Source organism: Anser brachyrhynchus (assembly GCF_964034855.1).
Source record: "Anser brachyrhynchus genome assembly, chromosome: 4".
NCBI classification, from domain to species: domain Eukaryota; kingdom Metazoa; phylum Chordata; class Aves; order Anseriformes; family Anatidae; genus Anser; species Anser brachyrhynchus.
The window spans coordinates 5,927,439-5,948,369 of record NC_137698.1 but is presented as its reverse complement, the minus strand read 5'-3'; the positions used below and the strand labels follow the sequence as shown (position 1 = coordinate 5,948,369).

General features: G+C 44.7%; 1 protein-coding gene across 8 annotated transcripts in view; it reads right to left on the bottom strand.

The window, feature by feature from the left end:
- LOC308194590 (uncharacterized protein) overlaps window positions 1-7,125 on the bottom strand; it is a 39,331-nt gene extending 32,206 nt beyond the window's left edge. For 3 of the 8 annotated variants that reach the window (XR_013950686.1, XR_013950687.1, XR_013950688.1), the window contains exons 1-2: window positions 6,154-7,114; window positions 4,987-5,104 (exon numbers count right to left, since the gene is read on the bottom strand). Coding sequence is in view for 4 of the 8 variants with exons in the window: in XM_080590708.1 (XP_080446834.1) it covers window positions 4,987-5,044 (58 nt within the window). In the remaining 4 variants the exon portion in view is untranslated. Of the gene's footprint in view, window positions 1-4,986; window positions 5,147-6,153 lie in introns of all 8 variants that reach the window. The other 5 variants (XR_013950685.1, XM_080590708.1, XM_080590707.1 and 2 more) reach the window with 5 other exon arrangements.
- Between the last annotated feature and the right edge of the window lie 13,806 nt (window positions 7,126-20,931).

Below are 20,931 nucleotides of genomic sequence, written 5' to 3'. Positions count from 1 at the left end.
ATTCTACAAACCAGCTACTAACCGAAAGGCTTCCACCTGTGCTGTTATCCTACACATAGGGTTTGTGTTTCGGTGAGATTCAGGCTGCGCTGTATTAGATGCTGGGCCAAACTGCTGATAGAGCTGCATACAGCCAGAGACGAGGAGACAAGCTACTGGCTGTCGCGGTTGTTCACAGACAGGGCTGTGTCGAGAAAAGTCTGCTTTTCTCAAGTCGGGCTGAGGGAACAGAGCCAGATGAGAAAAGGACACGCAGCGCATGTCTCTGCGGGTACAGTGCAATTGGTCCACAGCAGAAGTGGCCAGTGAGTGCGATAGCACGGTATTTCTAGATCATTAAAGCATGCATACTGGAAGCGTTCATAGTTCTGGAAGGAGAGAAAGCCTCTGTCAGAAACTGCTTGTAGACTGTGCAGAATAGACTGATGAAACAGAAAAGCCTCTTGCTTATACTCAATTTTCAAATGGGGAATAGGAATTTGAAGATCACCCTGGAATGTTGTAGAAAAGAAGAAAACAACCCCAGCTGCCCTGAGCATAAATGAAATGCCTTACACACACACACACACACACAAAAACCACCTTCTTCCTCCTCTGCAGTAGTTTGTGGCTGTCAGGAAAATATATTGCAGAGAGACAAATAAAAAAAGTATAGTGGAAATATTAGTGCAAACTCTTACTCTTTTGAAACACGTCTCATCGACAGCTTGGTTTCCAGTTAGAATGTACGAAATCATCATTTTCAAAGCCTCATCTGAAAGCATAAATGGCGATCTTACCCTATACTGATGGCAATAAAGGCAGCAATCTTCTGCCTATTCCAAACCATTGGTACTGTTTTCTAATGTCCCTAAGACGTCCGAGGAACAGATGCTCCTAAAAGCCACAGTCTCTTGATCGACTAAATTGAATGCTTTTGAGAACGTCACCCAGAATTCTCGTGTCAGTCCTGAGAAAACACAATCTAAACCAGAAGATGATTTTGATTTTCCTCCTGACTCAGCAGATGAAGAGATAATTAGATAGGGAAAATGAGTATTCTTGAAGGTAAATATACCTCCTGTAATCCTGCTGCCTACTGAACTACGGTATGCCTCCTGCAATGAGGAGCATTCTAACTCAGCATCTGGAAACCCGTCAGATTTCAGAAGTCACTCGTGGTCCCTCCTACATCATAAATGAGTATTTTAGAGCATAGAAGCCAATGCACAGAAGGAGAGGGAAGAGAGGGGAAAGCGGGATAAGTCTTTCTTGCCTCTGTCTGTGGTTATAAGCAACAGCAATAAAAGAATTCAACAGCACCACAAAAAAACTAAAGTGGGTGGATTGCCTATTCTTTTCTCCCCATTAAACCCAAATGATTCCTCTTATGGACTAGTAACATGAAGCGACTTATTTTGTCAAGTGCTCTTCAGCCTAACCATGACTTCCACCTCTGGAAGTGGAAGGATCCCATATGTCAAGTAAGCAAAGACAGGTTATCCTTCTGCAGCGATAGCTCAATGCTGATTGAAAGTCTCATTTGTCAGGGGAAAGAATTGTTGTTTTTCTTTTTAAATTAACCCAGAAGAAGAAAAAAATATTTGTCCAGACCCAAGTGCTTTTTCATTCCTCAAGCAGCTGCTAGTTTGAGAGAATTTTAAATGGTTGGCCTTTATGAAATGAATTGGTAATCACAGCCCTGTGCCTCACACGCCGTAGACTAGAACGATTCTGGGGACTGGTAATAGGATAAAGCCTTTCACCCCACCAGCTGTGGTGCACGTTCAGAATAATTCTTAACTTACTAAACGCTGTCACTACACGATGGGCATTTGATGGTTGCTGTACAATGAATCAGGTGTTTTTCCTAGTGGAAAAGTATTCATACTACACACAATATACTAATTATTGTCAGTAATTAGCAGCACTCTTGGCAGTGACAGTAGAGGGACCTGTAGAAAATTACCCATATGTTCATCCCTTGGAGGCTGTCATTTCAAGGCAGGGGTCAAGCCCTTCAGACAGTCACTGCGGCTATTCTTGTAGCTCCTTCCCACCTTGAGTATGTTTTGCAGATGAACCGAGTTCAGCCTCTAGAGCTGTCAATCTACCACTTTTATTACGACTAAATTACTTTTGTTTCAAATGCTGGAGGCAACTTTGAATGCCAGGTCTAATTAGACTGTAATTGTTGGAAGATCTGAGCAACTGTGGCAGGTTTGGGTGGAGAATTTGGTGGCTTAGAGTATTTGTGCAAACAAATTTCACAAGCACGAAACCTACTTATATAGCTGCATGTAACAGTGGGCGTTTGCTTTGACAATTTATACAACTACCTTCCTAAGACAGAGAAGTAAGACTTTGAATTTCCACATGCAAATGGATAGACATGAAAAAGCCATCTGCCCAAGCAGACAGTTTCATGGGTCAGGCAATTTTCATGAGCCCATGATGTTTTGGTGCAAACAGGAAAAGGTGAGTTTAATTAAGAACAAATATTTTTGTACAAACAGAACGAGGTACATTGACCTACAAAAGAACCAGTGACAAGAGGTATATATGTATATAAATAACCTTGTTTTCAGAACAATAACAAAACACAAAGAAAATAAATCTCAAACATATATAGGAATAAATCCTGCCATTTAGCACTAGAAACCTTATCTTTCCCTAGGGGAAAAATACTCATGAACAGTCCAAGAACTCCATGCCCTGGTGCTGAATAGCATTTTTCCTCTGGCTTCCTTTGGGAAAGTGTAGCCCCCTCAACACTTCAACCCCTCTAATATAACACAGCCCAGAGATCTGCAGGGAAATCCTGAAGATCTGAGAGCGAACATTTAAAGGCCAGGGAGCTTCTGCTAGGAGACCCTGTGTTTCCACGCTATCTCCTGAGGTCTACCTATCATAATGACAGCATTACCTCTTTGTGCAGCTCCAGGGAGAGCTGTGCAAATATTGGATTATCTGGTTCAACGGCCAAACAAAAAACAATCATGGGTAGAAAAAATTTCAGTTGAATCTACTTGAAATAAAAGCTAAGGGGGGTGGAAATTATGGCTAAGGAAAAAAAAGGGGGGAGGGGGGAGGGAAATGTTTGCCTTTAATGTATTAAATCTTCTACTCCCTATTTTTGACCTGAAAAGGAAAAAAAAGGGCACACAAAATTAAATCATTTTTTAAACCTTTTCTTCTTTTCTGTGATTTTTTTTGTCTTGCAATAAGCCTTCACCAAATTTCATGTCACACCAAAACAGATCAGGTCTCCTTGAAAAGTTTGTTTTCTTCATCAAATCTACCACTTCATAACACTTTGCCCACCTAGGTCCACCTCTAGGAAGAACTGGAAGTATAGAAATCCAGCAACCAGACTTTTGCCTAAAAAGAGAGACAAGTTTTCAAGTTAGAAAACTCATTTACTCAGTCACTATGGATCAAAAAATGTGATTGAGGATTTTTTTTTTCTGACTCATCCACAAAGGTAGAAGAGACCCAAACGTTATCCTCGGAAGGGCAGACTAGTAGCCTCACTTACTCACTGTAGGCACTGACCCCATTGCTTTATTTTGTTCTCCTGTGAGTAAAACCACAGCCACAGTTCCTCACTCAGAAGTTGATTTATGCTTTGGTCCTGCTGCGGTGTCCACGTGAAATGAAAGGTACAGACGGATTTCCACTGTTGGCAGTAAAGTCCACGTGATGCCACCAGCACACTCCTGCAAGCCTGTTGTAGCACGTTACTTAAATGGTACGACTGGCAATGGGCACACCTGGAAACCATCGCCATTATTGGTTTCATACAACTCTATCAGGACTGTCTGGGTTTGTACTTGGCTCCTGTATTTCCACACAACAAGCAAAATTGGATTCAGGAGCTTCTACAGCACAACTGGCTCCAGCAGAACCTACCTCCAGACCTTTGTCACATGCAGAACAAGGCACTGGCCAGTATCTATGCTCTATACAACTATCTACTATCCACAAAAGAGTTTGCTTCCGTGGACCACAGCAATGATGCAAGCTGTTGTTTATTAACCCATCTTCATAGACCTTCCTTAGACAACCAAGGCTTTAAGGGACAGATTATTAAAGACAAAGTTACTGAATACAAAATCTGTGCAGAACTTGCAGGTGTTTGAGGTGTATGAGCCCATACCCCTGAGGAGCAACACTACAGAAGATGTGCTGTTCCCAGAATGACACTCAGCTTGTACAGCATTTGCAAAGAGATGTAAAAAAAATAATAAAAAATAAACAAACAAAAAAAAACATGAACACTAAAAAGAACAAAAACCTGTCACACTGCAGTGACCTACTCCAGGTAATTCTCAGCTCCAAACTGAAAAGGCTATAGGGCATGGGCAAACTAAACACCCCTGAAGCACTAGAAGAGATAGCAAGCCCCTTCAAAGTTTACCAGCAGCTTTTTCTGGGCAATGTTTTTATTGGAGAAGATGGCTAAAAAGTGAATCTGTGAAGAGGAACCTGACAGCCAACATGAAGACGCTGGGAGACACAATGACAAAGCAGAACCAGGACTTCAAACAGCCACGGAATGAAAAAGAAGAAATTCAAAAAGAACTCCAGAAGGTAAAGGCGGAAGCTTGCGGGGGGGAGGAAGCAAAAACTTGATGGATTTTGAAAAGAGAATATCTAAGAAGGCATTAAAATGTGCAGGGGCTGGGAGTGCAAGTGAAGATCCAAAAGTAAACACACACAAAAAATAAATAAAATTCTTGTTGGGGAATGGTGGATGTTCTTTGACAGTGTAACAGCAAAGATAAATAGATACATCCTTGCCTTCCATTCTAGGTGACTGTGCGATACCAGAGAAGAAATCAATGCAAAGAAACAGAAAAGGCTATTTAAATAAAGAAAACACTAAGAAATTCCTGTACAGCAAACCTCTCTAATGCATAAGATGAGCAGTCTTTTCTAGGTGGCTGTAGGAAGAAGAAAAACAGAAGTATTTGACAATGAAATATTCTTAGAGGTCAGGCTTACCTGAAGTCCAAGCAGTAACAACAGAGGAGCAGCGACTGGGTGAAGAGTTTCTCCTCATGCTTGTTTTGGGCTCATTTGGTCAGAGAAGTATTGTCCCAGTCCAGCACACAGCTATTCTCTGGTATCAGGGAGCGTGTTAGAGCGAAAGGGCAGGAGAAACCTAGTCTTTGTCATCCTGCTAATGCGCAACCATTCCCTGGGCAGTAGAGCTGCCTAGTCCTGTCAAAAATGACTCCACCATCAGTTGTAAAGGAGCCCTTTACATGTTGCACTCCAGCACTAGACATCATCAGGAGGTGTAATGTATGGCACCCGTGCTTATGGGACCAACCTGGGGTTATAAATCTGCCCTGAGAGAACAAAGCTGCAGAAGAGTACATCCATTAACTTTGATTAATAGCTTATGGTAGACACAAGGAGACATGTAATGGCCGATCTCTGTAAAGCCAATTCATGCCTATCACTTGTCTGGCAGTGTATCTAATACTGTAATTCTGCATGTAGGGATCAGATCGCGGGGACTCTGCCTCTAAGACATCATTAAAACCTGTATATACATTCACACCTCACAAGGCCTTCAGGGGACCTCACTGCCTTCTCAGCCACGTTCAGCTAGAGACTACCACTTGCAAGACGGAGAACATCTGCTTCTCAGATACCCTGCTTACTATGGCTGAAAGTAAGGTGCCCGGCTTATTCACCACTACTTCCTTATTTTTATTTCTGTCAGTTGTACCTGCTCACAGACATGCACAGTGGCTTTGTGCCACATAACTCTTCCTTCAGTGGAGTTAACTCTGGATTTACACCTGCTTAAAATGAGGGTGGGAATAACCTTAGAGTCCAAACCTTTAAGACTGAAATTGGTCAATTCAAATTCCCAATTCTGGCAAACCTGTAAAAGCAAGCAGTCCCTTGCAAGCCTAGTTTGTATCCTGTGCCTAGGAAAATATAAGTCTCTACATGAATAAAGAGACAGACAGGGCTCATCCGCTAATGCCAGCGGTGGACAGAAGGACCCAGAACCAGTAGCCCCTGATAACCTCTGTCCTGCCCTTCCAAACACACACATTATATGTAAATTCTGCAAGGCCTGGGGGTCCTGCACAGCCCAGGAGCAAAATCACCACAAACCTTCCCTCAGAACATGCACAGAGCAAAAACTACCTCATAGACAGGCCACTGGAGGGGTGTGATAGGAGGGATGAGCAGGCACTTGGCAGCTTCTCCTACTGACGAGTGGCCTTGCTGAATGCTCCAATTCCTCCTCTACATCAAGGAGCTCTGATACAACCTGAAAAGGTGTTTATATTACTTCCAGAAGTACTGGTACCTAGACAGACACGAGCTTGAGGCATCACCCAGTTACTTGGTACTTTCCCCCTCAACTACTACCCAGCTGAAAGAAGTCTATCTGGTTAAATACTGCCTTCAAAAAAGCTTCAGGTGTAAAGCTGCCAAGCAGGGTAGGGGCCAGCCTTATGGACTACTCCCACCCCCACCAGCTGGGCCGCCAACATCTCCCCAAGGAAAACCAGCCATACTTCCAACCCCTGGGGCAGAGACCCGGACACCACTCGGTGCCACCGGGCTCCACAGGGTGCCGTTTGGGGACAGGGGGGCGGCTGTGGCGAGGTGCTTCCCCCTCACCTCAGCAGGGCACAGGCATGGCCGGCGTTTGTCCGCGGGGCTGGCACCTCCGCGATCTTTAGTATTTACGTGAACCGTGCCAGTATTTGCACACACAACACCCGGGATTTAAATTTTATTTTAAAAAGCGGGTGGCGGGCGGGACTTTTAAGCTTAATTATTACACAGCCAGAGCTGCGGGTGTTCTCCCCGCAGCTTTCTGCTTCGTCACGCCCCTGGGGAGCGCGGCCTCCGCCACGGCCGCCCGCCGGGGGACAACATGGCCGCCGGGCCAGCACTGCACAGCACGGCACAGCACGGCACAGCACGGCGCGGCTCCAGGGCCTCGCCCCGGGCGGGGGGGCGGCCTCCCGGCGGCAACACCTTCCCCGGCGGCGGCCTCCCAGGCGCTGCGAGCCGGCGGGGGCTGCCGGAGGATGATGGAGGAGCCGCGTGTCGGCTCCAATTAGCATCACGGCTCCCGCCGCCCCCGCGCCAACGCCGCCGCAACGGCGGGGCCGCAGCGCCCCCTGCCGCCGCCCCCCGCCGCCGCCGCCCGCCCCGCCCCGGCGCCCCGCGGCCCGCTGAGGAGAGCCCGGGTGTCGCGGTGTAAATCCCGCGGGGAGGGCTTTATTTCTCTTTTTTTTTGTCCCCTTTTCGGAGATAAGAATCGGGGAAGGGCAGAGCTACGGCGCTGACTAGGCTGTTAAAGGGGTGTTTAGGGCATAATCATGTTTTAACCGCCAGCTGCACAACATGGCGGGGAGGGAAGGCTCACGGAGTTTTATAATTATCATTTATAATTCTCATTTATCCCAAAGGGCTCACCGCACTGCCCTCAGGGTGCCTCGCTGTCCCGCAGAGCCAGCACGACTCCAAAATGGGGCCAGGGAGTGGAGGTTTGCCGTCACCACCAACAGGGCTTCTTGGCGGCCTCCAGCCCCAGCGGGATGTGGAGGAGGCTGTGATGTGGGGCAGAAAGCAGCACGTACACAAGCGGTGAAGGGCTTTGCTGTGAAATAATGGCGTTTTGGTGAAGGCAGAGGGTTGTAGTTTCAGCAGAAGGTGTGTCGGAAGAGACACCCTGTCACACACCCCAGGCCAGCTTGAGGTGAACTTTCGTCTGACAGCTGGTGGATTTGGGGCTCCAAATCTAGCGAGAGCAAAGGGATGGCATGAAGACAGAGACATGAGCAGGGGCTGGAGGCTATCCACCTGGCCTGAAAGCAACTCAGCAACCCCACTCTTTGCTCTCGTTTTCACCTGTCCCTCCTTCATCCAGGGACACTCACCACCGCTCCCCAGGCCACCCTATCTCTTGACCTTCCTTTGGTTTGCAAGCACGAGAAGCATGATTTATTAATGCGAGGAAGGAAAAACAAACGAATCACATATCCTGCTTCACTGAATATCTGTTATACCCTTGGGTCTTCCCTTCACTCCTCTATCTACCCCAAGTCATCTGTACAAAGTAGGCATCCTGCATTGAACACTGTCCATTGGCAAGACATTCATATTAGTGTAGCAGTTCTTGATCACTGCAAGTTTGCTGTGCCACATGCTTGATCATATTTTTAAATTAGAATGAAAGAAAACCACTATCTTCCCACTACGCAAATCCACTATTTAAAGTGCCAGGCTTCACACAGCCTTCATTCTTGAATGTACTCAGTGTCAAAGCATAGGGTGCATAATTATTTTTGTCATATTGGAAAACACTGTAACTCTTTCTTGTACTTTTTAATACATATTAGTATCTGTTTTAGATTTCATGTCCAAGTTTTTTAGGAGAGCTTCCTAAGTGTCACGTAGCTAGCAGCAGGCTGTAGAACAAGTTTTGATTTCAGTACTACCAATTCAGTTTTGTGTTTGTGGATAAAACATGTAATGTCCTTGTGCATCTGTTTACACATAAGCATCCTAAGATACAGCATGTAGTTTAGATGCCTGAGTCACAGCAGGGCTCTGGAGTCTTTGGCTCCGATGTGCCCTACAAGAAAGTCCATGGAAATCCCAGCCCTGGGATTTCCCAGCTCCAATCCTGGCACGTGGTGGCTTGCACCATCAGTACAAAGTAGCAGTGTTTAGTCATTAATAAAAACATACAGTTTACTGTAGGTGAGCCTGCTCCCAGTACAAAACATCCAGCAGGAGCCTTATTTCACCCAGTCCATCCTCTGCTAAAGGGCACGTGTGTTGCCAGATAAACTTTGCCATTTTAAAGGCACACTAAATCCTTGGAAAGGGGGATTCATTCTGCAGAGAGGAAAATTTGGCAATACAGCTGTGCAAGTCATAGAGCAAGGCGTATAATGACTCATTATTTATCAACAAAGAAGAGCCATGAGCAGGATGTAATGGTCTGGGGATGGGCTGATGTCACAGCAAGGAGTGGGAAAACTGCAAAGACAATTAGAGTATTATGACTATCTTTAACCACATGATACAATCAAACCCTTTATTACTATTATTAGTCACCGCAGTTCTGTAACTCTACAAACCCACTCCATCCGTGTGCGAGGTTGTGAAAAATTTATGTACCAGATCATTAATTTTTCTTACAAATTCCTTCTCATTTAGTTTTTCTAAGAGATGTCTAAACTGGGCAAAGTGGTTTTGAAAGCAAAGCTCTGAAGTTATCCCTTGGGGAACAAAAACACAGTATTGCCAACACAATCTATTCAAAAGAATGAATCAGCCGCTTGGAGAAAGGAGGAGTAGTTCGAAACAGGACTAAATGGAAAAAAAAATCATATTTTTTATAGTTGCATCTGTTGCTTTTGCATACTTAGGGCTTACATTTTCAACCTTTTCTTTGCAATCACAGCAGCTGGAAACTTGTTCTTTTAATGGAAAGCAAGAATTGCAGGAATCCCAGAGCTAGGGCTTCCAGAAATGCTCTTGCCCCCCTTCGGCTTGGGATTTGGCAGTGGTGAAGGTGCAGACAGCTCCAGGACTTACAGAGATAGTCCATACAAGTGTTTAAGTACTGATCTTTGCAGTTTTCTTCCATACTCATTTCTAAAGGCTATTTCCAGACAGTTATGTGGCTGATATACATGAAAAAGACAAAAAACAGTGACTCTTGTGAAGAAGCAACCACAGAAAGACCATCAGCCCATCGTGCTGTAATCACGATTGAAACAAAGCACAAAATCTTAGCCTCTTTACCCAGCAAGCTGGAAATCAGCAACACCTTAAGCTTTAAAGCATCAGCACAGCTTGTCAATATAGCACGCTTCTCCTTGGTATATCGCCCCAAATGGTATCCCCAATATGAAATAAATCACAAGTCTGACCTTGTGGGAGCTTTCTGAATTCAGTGGTCAATGGCGCTCAGCAGGGAGAGAGTCCGATGCCTGTTTTTTTTTTCCTTGTTGTTCATTCCTCCTGAGATTGGCATGTTTTCCAATCCTCTTCTTTTGGTTATCAGTGCCTGACATAAAATCTGCAAATATTAAGCCATTTATATTAACTTCTGGGGCCATGTATTACCTCTGCTCTAAGCTTCTATGTAGGCAATCCATTAGTGTGTCTTTTCATCACACCTTCTTCAACCTCTATTTAATAAGCCACCATCACCGAAATGTTTACCACACCTTTTCCCAAAATCACCCATACCGTCACACTGCACGCACACATGCATAGTCCGCCCTGTGCAGAAATTGCTGTTTTTCTACAAGGCTTTGACTCTGCTTAATTTCAGCCTGGGGAATGTACCATGAGATACCCGGGGAGCCAAGGAGAGCTGCAGAGCACCAAAGCAGGGCTCTCCCACTACCCAGGACTGCATTCGATATTGGGACTGTGGCTGTTGTCAGCAAATTTTGCCTTAAACATATCCTCAGCTCCTCTGGTGCAACTCCTGCCATCAGCAATGTGTAGCAGCCACCAGCCACAGCAATGGCTTTTCTCACCCCTGCAAATTCAACATGTGGCAGCATGCCCTGCGCCAACATGTCCCACCACTGCTGCAAGGATGGGATGAATTTAATGGTCTCTTGGTGCTACTCAGGTAATTACAAGAGTATGTCTCTTTGTAAGCTTCCTTCATTGTCCCTAGCATTCTCCATGGCAAAGAACCAAGGAAAACGTCAGTTCTTTAAAAGCCCTCTGGCTTAAGCTGGCTGCTGGTGATGTAACGTGGGCAGCCCTGAAGTGTATACCTATAACCAAAATAGGGTTCTCTCTTCTGTCCAGAACAATTTCTTTAGCAGTATTAATAAAGAGAATGTAGGAAAGAAAATATACGCTGAATTGCTTCCCACCTCTGTGAGTACGGGAACGCATTTTTGAGGTACTACTACAGAAAGTAGTAAAGTAGTTTTGGTAAAATGCTTACCTAACAGAACTCAATGTACGCTGCCTGCCTGCTGCCAGCAGAGAAATGCACATTCTCAGCCTCAGTGTTTCTAGTAGTAGCTTTGGCTCTGTGATGAGGAAATTTTCATCCCAACAGGTCATTTTAACATTTATCCATAAATGATGGACAAACATGGTGGTAGGAGGGAGGCAGAGCAGTGTCATTTAAGAGGAATGCTGGCCAGCTTTTAATGTATTCTATAAGATGATGATACATTTTTGTTTTTTTTTTTTTCCACTCATCTCCTTATAGATGTTTGAAATTACAGGAAGGGCACTGAAGTTAATGCTAAAAATGAAAACATACAGAAGGGCTCAAACTGTTTGTCAAAATACCTAATTTCACTCTTCGTTTTTTTTTCTTTTAAAGCAGGCAGACATCCAGCCGATCAAATCTAATATGTTTGGAGCCAACTTTTAAACCCTAGCAGCTTAACACAACCAGAGGCGATCTGGTGCCATCCCCTCCTGGCTTCCATGGGTGGAATCGTGCCCTGCATCTGCGCTTCACCCGGCGCTGAGAAATGGCACTGCCGGCCACCTCTAGCCTTCCTGTTGCACTGCATATAAAACAAGTGTCAGCACTAAACACAGCTCTATATTTCACCTACCAGCTCCCTTCCTCTGCAAGGTCTCTCGCCTGCCGCTCCTCTGTCTGGTTTACGCTTATATATTGCCACTTTCTGCCTATCCGCGGGAGACCATCTCCTTCAGTCACAATTAACTCTAATGGCAAACAGATACATGGAGAAGTTACAGTGACAGCCAGGCAGCCTAAGACTCCTCTTGTACCCCTTCTGGAAGACTGCAAAAGCAAGTTTATTTCCTTTGGGCTTGTTTTAGAAAATTTTCTTTGATACATGCCCTCAGGCACCCTGCACGCGCTTCCAGCCTTAACGCTGCGTGATTTATTTTCGTATGAACAGAACACTTGGGAGGTCTGCCCGTCCCACCCGTGCTGGTAAAGAGGCCCAGCTCCTTAAGCCCTTTCTCCAAGGAGCACCCTAATCTGGGGCCACACTCATCCGCATCCCAACGTTGCGTCCAGGTTGTGCTGTCCCAAAGGGTTTTTAGGTCAGGGGGTTCTGCTGCTAGCAGGACCATCAAACGTACACCATCTTTCTTGTCTTTTACTCCACAAACAAATTGCTCTTGACCTGCATTTCTCAACAAAAACGTTAAAACAGCAAGGAACAATCATTAGTTGGGCTTGTCAAAGACACGATAGTGCTTCCTCCTCTTAGCTGACTCTTGAGATGAAACTTGAGTATAAAAAAAAAAAAACTGTGTTAGGCATAATGTTTTTAGACGCTCTATTACCTCTTTATATTCTTTCTCATGAAGTTCTTGTGGAAAATGCGAGTCTTTAGGCGCTCAAAATGCTTTCCAGCCAATGGCAGGAAAAGAGCCTTTGCTGAGCTGCATTTTCTAAAGCATTTGCATAAAAATACAGTTCAATTCTCTGTATATGCTGCAAAAATCGGACTCTTTTTTTTCCCCATTCAGTTGGAAACTGTCCATGTTGCCATATGTAGCCATTTCATCTTTCCTCTTTCTTTTCGTATAAAACACAATCCTTGATGCCAGCTTTCTTTATGTTATTGCCATTCACAGGGAAGTAAAAAATAGCAATACCATTCCTGAAGAAACAGCAGCACAACAATAACTTTGCTTATGATCCAGAACAGTGAATCACAAAGCAAAAATTCACCCAAACCAACCCTTTAAACTACCCCATTGCAAAAAAAAATAAGATTCAAACTGTGTTTTCCTAGAGACTGCTGGTCTACAAGTAAGCTCTTAAAATGTAAGTGATAGCAGTTTCCCAATGCCTTACAAAACTGTGTTTATGACAAATGCTCAATATATGGTCATTTAACCAAACAGAGCTTCCTTTGTCCTATTTCTGTGTTTTATGTGACACACGGTACTGAAAATCTGCACAACAGTAATATGCTTCTGGTGGCAAAGCAGAATATCTGCAAACGTTTACAGCCATCTACTATAAAGCCATCCCCTTTACCATTCACGATGACTTCACCCGCACAGACACAGACCATAGCATCAGCTCTGCCAAAGTTACAGGAAGGATAAATTCAGCCCTTTTAGTTCATGTTTACTCAGTCACGCCTTTTTTTTAATACAATTCCACAGGCAGAGAGATTTCTATTTAAAGCTGCATTTTTTCTATTATTATTTTTTGGGGGGTAGGGGTGAGGAAGGGGAGGATGCTACAGCACCATCACAGGATTTCAAGGTCCTTTGACACAAATGAACTAAACCTAAGAGTTCCACATTACCTGGTTTTGCTCATCTAATTGTGCCCACTGCTACACAGGCAGTGCTAGGTCTGGTCACCATCAGTCCTTACGCTTCATTTGTGCCAAGAATTAATTATTTAAGCACTAAAAGCATTCAACCTTTTGCTTCCTCACTTTAACCACTCTGCGACATCAGAGAGCAGAGTTCAGACAAATACTCCTGCATTTGCTTCATATCTTTAAAACACGCTTTTCTCCATTTCATGTGCCTTTTTTTTTTTTTTAGGGAGGCTGAGGGGCCTCTCAAAACCAACCACCAGAGACTGCACTTTCAGTGGGGCACCACGCAGCTGGTGATGCCAAGAAGCCTGCCATTTTCGCATGGGTCTCACCAAAACAGCCATCACCTCCATTGCACGGCTGTGTCCGGTGGCATGGAGCACCTGCCAAGCCCCACAGAGCATCAGCTGCTGGTCCTGGGGCGTCTGCTCCCATGCCACACCTAAGCAAAACCTCCCTGCCATAGGTACATATCCTCATGGGAAAAATAATTAAAAGAGAAGTGAAATAGTGTCTAATGGCGGAGCTTTCTGCAGAGGTCCTCTTGGCCAAGTTGGGAAGAGGAGCCCAGACACCTATCAGTTGTTTGCCCTATTCTTTTGCTGACTTCAGGTTTTCAGCTGCTTTATCTTCCAGCAGGCTCTTGCACAGTCAACTACTGGGAACAATCCCATCCCAATCGAACAGCACTATTAATTTTAGTGAACGTGACCACCTAAGAGGCCAGTCCACGAGGACCCCGGCCATGTAAAGCTTTCAGGGCAGAGCTGCCATAAAACCATTCAGCATCCAAAGAGACCGAGCATTCAAGTCACTTATGCAATATTCAAAGCAACAAGCCATGACCAGCTGGGTTTGTGCTGCCTGCGTACCCCAAATCACTTCCCAGCCTTTGACCCCTTCGAGTACTCGGGGCCCTCATTGAGCCAAATTTAGTGAATAATGTGAATCTCCCCCCAAAAAAGTCAGATGAAAATTTCTGGTTATTCAAAATGATCCTGAGGCACACTCCCATCACAAGGATACCGGCCGGGTAGCTGCTCGGAGAGCTGGGGACACGCAGGGTTGATGTTAAAGGCACCTGAGTGACAGCGTGTTTCTGCTGCTTTCCTTCTCTTTCCTCCAGACCAGTCTATTTTTAATGTTTGGGAAAGGATTCAAGTTGAATGCGGAAAGGGGGAAAAAAAATCAACCACTTCTAGGTATATTTATACAAGTGCCTCTTTTAATGCATACTGGTTTATTTTTGTATGTGATGTGTATTCTTCATGAGTTTCTTTTGCTTGTTTTTTTTTTTTTTTGTGGGGGGGGGGGGTTGGTTTTTCTCCTTCAAAGGAAGCTGATGAAAAAATAATCATAGTGGCCAATAATTGCCAAGTTTGAGACAAGGTAAGAACCAGAGGCAGCGATACGACTTTGTCACAGCGCTTTAAATATTGGGCTGGCTGCAGCTCTTGGGCAGTCAGTGGAGACACCAGAGGAGCAGAGAACATTTCACCATCCCGTGCTGTGGTGGAGTTTGGCGTGGGTCTCCAGACCTGCCTGGGGTGAGAGGTCTCCAGACCTGCCTGCTGGTTGCCATCTGCTCCTCCTGCAACACCGAGACAGGCAGTTCTCTACTGCTTTTTCTTTTCAGAATAAACCATTTTATTAGTATTTTAATTATTAATGTTTATATTTAATTTAATAACAAATTAACAAATTTATTTTAAATCCACTGCCAAAGATAGCCAAGTGCAATCACTGTATGGTGGAAGCCATATATTCTTTCAACTGCACACCGACCATCTTCCTGTGCAGGAAACTCGGACCCACCAAAGTCACATTGGCTACAAACTACCTTATCGGTTTCTCAAAAGACATATTTTTAAGCGTTATGTAGAGCACAGAAAAAAAAGGAAAAAAAATAAAAAAAAGAAGAAACTGTTTCAAGTCAGCTACACAAAGGTAAGATGTGTTCAGATAAGTGTAAATGTGACTGCAGAATATTCTTCGGTCTTCTTTCTATCAAATCTAAAAAACTATTTTTAATTGATTCTTGAAGCACTTTTTGAAGTTCAATAAATGCTTCAGAAATCAGTTGGGAGTCCACAAATGTTAATAGTATTTAGCTCATTTCAATAAAAATGGCCTCATTAACATGCCAGCTGCTAAAACGTGTGATACCAACTGTGTCCTTCTGCCAGCCTGCAGGGAAGCGTTCCCACTTACCACTCAGTTCTGCTTTAAAAAAAAACCATTTAGCAAACATTCTCATTTTACAGCACGCCTCCGCTCTGACCATCACTACTTCGGTAGTGCCCCATCCCCAAAATGTCTGTAAGAGCTCCTGGCAGCCCTTCGAACAAGGAGAGCTTGGTCTGGGCTTCTTCATGGATTTTTCTTCTCTGCAGGCAAGTAAAAGCTCATTCCCCTTCCCATCCATCAGCAGGGAAGGAGCCAGGTGAGCTCCTCTCCTGTCAGAGGCAATAAGTTTTTCGTTACGATGCTGCTACATGGAAATAAATAACCTTTGCTCAGCCCTGCTGCTGTCAAGCCCTGGCCAGTGGCTGCAGCTCCCTCGCCTGCCTTCAAGTCCCTAACCTGCAGCTCCAGAATTTGCATCGCATCGCAGCTAATGCGAACGCAAGTGCCCGCTGCCGCCAGAGCCCAATCTGGTTTATGGGAACCGCGGTGCCAACTGCTGCTGTAAAAACGCCGCTGCCTTTCAGAAAGCTTCAAGGCACCTCGAGTGCAAACAGCCCCAGAAACCACCCAGACGTTCACAAAAGGCCAGACTCACCGAGACCACGAAGCGTGGTTGCCTCCGTGACATCCTTGAGGACACCTTCGATGGCCAACCGGTGGCCACAAGCCCGTCTGGCAACGACCAAGCGAGGGGGCACCTGCTGCGTTTCGCTGCCTCCTGAGCCTCCTCCTTCCCCTCTCTCATCCATTTTATTTCGGGTCAAACGTATTTCGCTGGAGAGGTCAGAGTGTGGCAGCACAGCCGCGGCTGAGGCCGTCCCGAAGGGAGGGAGGTAACACGCAGAGCTTTTGAAGTGACGATGAGAGAAAGCACTGCAATTAGGGTTGGATTATTAGTAGTTTGGTTTTGGTTTTTTTTTTTTCAGTTTCTCTGGCAAATTTGCATTTTAAATTACTTTTTGCTATAATTATGTTTCATCTTTCCACTATGACTTCTGTAACTTTTATTATTGTTATTTCATAAGGATGGTTAGAAATGCTGTATAAGACTACAATTTAAAAAAAAAAGTTTTATATCAATGTGATTTTTTCCTTAAAATATTCCTTTGAAATTAACCATTAGGAGGGGAAAAAGAAAAGAAGTCAACAAGGAGAGGGTGATACTGAAAGGGTTTTCACTGTGAGGATGGGTCTGCAAGTTCTGGCTCATCACCCCAAACTCTGTGCAAGAAGCAGAGGAGCTTTTATCCCCACAGGGGGGGAAATCCCAATTATCCATCCCTTTGCCCCAGGGTTCACGGCTTGGCCTTGAGTGCTAAACCCAATTATCCCCAGGCCCATTACGCAAAGGTATCTTGACAGCTCTGCTGTCAGGACAGATTAACCTGCCGCCAGAGCGGCCCCAGGACCCTGTCGTCCCCCGACTCCAGTTGCGTGAAAAGTCAGATAGTATCACTGTGGTGGCAGACCTGCTGCACCTGACGGGGCTGCGGTGACACCCAGCACCCGCAGCTGGCCACAGAGGAGACTGCAGCAATAAGAGGATCTCCCCAGCTGCCTCAATCAACCAAAAAAAGCACATCTGGATCTCTCCAGCAAACAGCTAAGAAAAGCTGTAAGACAGGAAAATGCACTTACATCTATACTAAAATAATGCTGCTGCTGCTGTTGTCAAGCTCCTGAATGGAGATGTGGAGGCTGGAGGAGTCCTACGTTTAATTCTGTCGGGCAGTGTTTGAACAGAGTGCGGCTCACATTGTCACCACGCTCCCTGCCCACAGGGCTGCCCTACGGTTTGAAAGGACCATGAGCATATAATGGGCTAATTTTTGGTAATTGCGGAATCTGAGTCAAGAAAACGATAGGGACTTTATACTTGAACGGCACCTCTGATATGTCTTATTGATTTTCCTTTTTTAATACCCTCACCTGTATGCTAACACTAGGTGATTATCTTGGTGTATGAAATGAACGCAAGCAGGTCTGAGCAACTCATTCCTCATCAGGACAGTGGTCTGTGGATTGCTTGACATATCCATCCCAAATTTGATCTGCGTTCAGCTGATATAAGTTAAAAGTAGCTCCCCTAAAAAAAGAAAGTTAGAAATCAGTGTCTGGGGGTGCATGGCTGGTGTTCCCCAGCACATCTCCTCCCACAGCTCCACAGACACATCCATCCCAGCCAGCACACCAAGGCCACCTAGGATGTCTCAGGGAACTGCTGTTTAGGAAGTGCTGCACACTGTTTTCAGCCTAGTTTGTGGGTTTTTTAACTTAAACAAGCTTATCAGTTTTATGTACACTCTGTTCCTGGCAGAGGGGGGAAGACAGGGGTTTTCCCTCCCTCCAGCACATGCAGCAGTTTCACTATGTCTAGGTTTTGCCACTATAAACAAGGTTGTAGTGGCAACTACAACCTTTTTTGTTGTTAAAAAAAAAAAAGTAGCCTTTTAAGACAGGAAAAAAACCTCAGTAAATCAGTGCTTTGTTTTACTGCACTGACAGCGTGAGGCTTAAGACAATATCCTTAGGATATTATTAATTAACAATCCAACCCTCCTAGCTTCTCTGTGGAAGGATGGAACTTGGCAGAACAGAGAAGCTCCAGATGGAGGAAATCTTCTGCATCAGATAAGACTCTGAGTGACAAACCCCCTATCACTCACATTTAGGACCACAGACAGAAACTGCTTGTTATGGTGCAAATCAGCTAAAAATACCCTAAATGCAAACCTATTTTTCCTTAAAGCTACCTGTTACATCAGGTGTACTCAGACTCCAACTCTATTGATTTTGGTGTAAAAAGCACTTTAATTGAAAGGAAAAAGTACCAGCAGTGAAAAATAAGGCAGGAAGGGTTGAACTACAGTGGCAGCCCAGCTTCAAACATATCCTCTTAAAAGTTCACGGAATAAAAAGTTGCACAGCCCTAGCAGAGAGTCTGCAAGCTAACTGTGAAATTTTAAACTGACTGACTTGCTCCTTTTTCCTGCAAAAACTATAATTTATTCCCTGTTCTAAGGCCCTTTGAGAGAGGAGCTCACATAGGTTTGATGCAAAGTGTGCAGTACCAATAATACTAATCCAGAAGACACAGAAAAGACTGCAGAGCTCTTTATGAAGGCCCCAGGCTCATGGGCTGTTGGTCTCTAGAGCAGCACCTGGAAAGCATCCTGACACAGAAAGTTAACTGTAAGGTCTGTACAAAAGAACTATTTTCAGTAAACGAAAATGAAGGAGATGGGACAAAGATAAAGAGCATGCCCAGCAATCCATCACGGTAAAAACTGTATGAGTCAAGCCACCTTCCTAAACTGCTTTGACCCATGCTTCAGCATTGCAAGGACATGCATAGCTTCTCCTGCCCATGGTCTCCCCCCATAGCCCTGGGCTTCCTCAAAGCACGTGCTTAGCTCACCTTACAAGCAAATACATTCAAAGGAGCAGAAAGTCATCTCCCTCCTCTAATCCCTGAGCTTCTTCCTGGCTTGCTCACCCAGACAGTAAGAGACCACAGCTCTGGTTTCTTCTTATAGCTCTGGAGATGTGAAGCCGGTCATCAGCCTGAGTGGTAAATCACTGACCACAGGCTACTCAGCCAACCAGCCTCCTCTCCTGGAGGATGTCCAACACTCCATCAACCCTAAGAATCCCTGTTCACATTTGCCACCCGCAGTTCCCCACTGGGTCTCACCATCATCATTTAATTGGGTTGCCGTGATGACTTGCACTCTTTCCTCAAAGTTATGTAGCTTTCTGTTATTGGAGTGGCCTTTTGTTAACTGCTGAAAGTTAAGCATTTTGTTTTGCCTTTTTAAAATCTATACTCTGTATCTTCTTATGGTTTTAAAATGTCTGCTAGGATTAAAGTTAAGACTTTTCTCCAGTGGGTCCATTAAAGCTTCTGCAATTTTAATCTGTGCTTTTTATAAGACAAGAGGATGCCATATAAATCACCACAGTTTATTATTTTTAAACAGTCCCCCTTACCCTTACACAGAAAAGAATCATTTGAATTTTAGATTTTAAATGCTGATCTCACTTGCATTTCCTTCTACTCCAAATAGTGACATTACCCTTACTGTCTAATTAAGGAATAGATGCATTAAGTGATAGATTTATCACCTACCTTGGAAATTACCATAACCATTATTATAACAGTAATGTCTATATCCTGCAGAATCCAAAAGTGCTTAACCAGCTAGATAAATCCTGTTTCCATTGCACACATGTAACAGCAGAAGCATCTGGAACACCTCCAGGCTAAAATTCAGACCTGGATCCAGCCTAGTGCACATCTGTGTTAGATGTACAGTACATATGAGTGGCCCTCCTTCCTGTGAGCTGTAGCAGCGTAAAGCATAGGCTTAAAAGCATATGTATACAAGAGGGACAATAGCATCCCACAGCAAACTACACACACCACTTAGATAGCAATAAAATGACAATTTGGGTACCTAAATCCACAGACAAATACTCAAATTCCTCCTGTAGATGTTGTTGAAGCTCTACATGCATCTTAAAAAATTTATAGCACCCTAACAGCCTTCGGCTCTGCTTCTAACGAGACAGCAGTGATGGAGTCGACCACATTGCTGGTCTTACATGCACCAAAGCCCAAGTCGAGCATAAAAAAAGTAATAATGGATAAGGGCTTACATGCCTTAAGGAACTGGATGAGGACACCCCTGAAGAATCAGGCCTCATGTGGAGGTGGGGGTTCAAGGAGGATTTCCTGCTGACCTTGTTATTCCTCATCCTTCAGGCAAGGAAATATACCTTTGACTACAACTCTGCAAACCTGGATTGCTGTCCCACTTCCAAAGATCCCTGCAAAGACTCTTCAAGTCAGCAACTGCAGCTACTTTTAGGCAAATCCTTAGGACAAGATCAAAAATTTTTAAAAAAAATCCACTCCTCAGAGCAACAAACCCCTATGGCACAGGTAACAAAGCAACACAAGAAGGAGAACCCCAGGGCAGAGACCACTCTTGCCCAGCCACACTATCCTCAGTTACACTGAGAGGGCCCTCAGACAGGAGAGCAACACCCAAAATCTGACAGCAGCACCTGCAGGGTAGGTGCTCAACAGGTGCACATCGTAGGGAAGGGGAAGAAGGTAAATGTTGCATTTAATGCTCTCAATTCAAACAAACATGGAAGAAAAGTGGTTTTTTTACCAGTGCATGTAAATCACAGCAGTTTGCGATTGTAGCTGGCTTTATCGGATCATGTACTAAAATTGGTAATTCTTGCAGGCCAGGGGGAAGATTATCATCTGGTGTAAATTGTCATACTTACAAAACAGCACATTAATTGCTGTGATAATTTGCACCAGCTGAGAGTTGCCCCCCCCCAGGGACTGTGTTTACTGCTCAGCTCTGTGGCGCACAAAATGGCGGCCTCTGCCAGGCCCAGGCCTGTGGTGCCCCCATCTTGCCGCTAG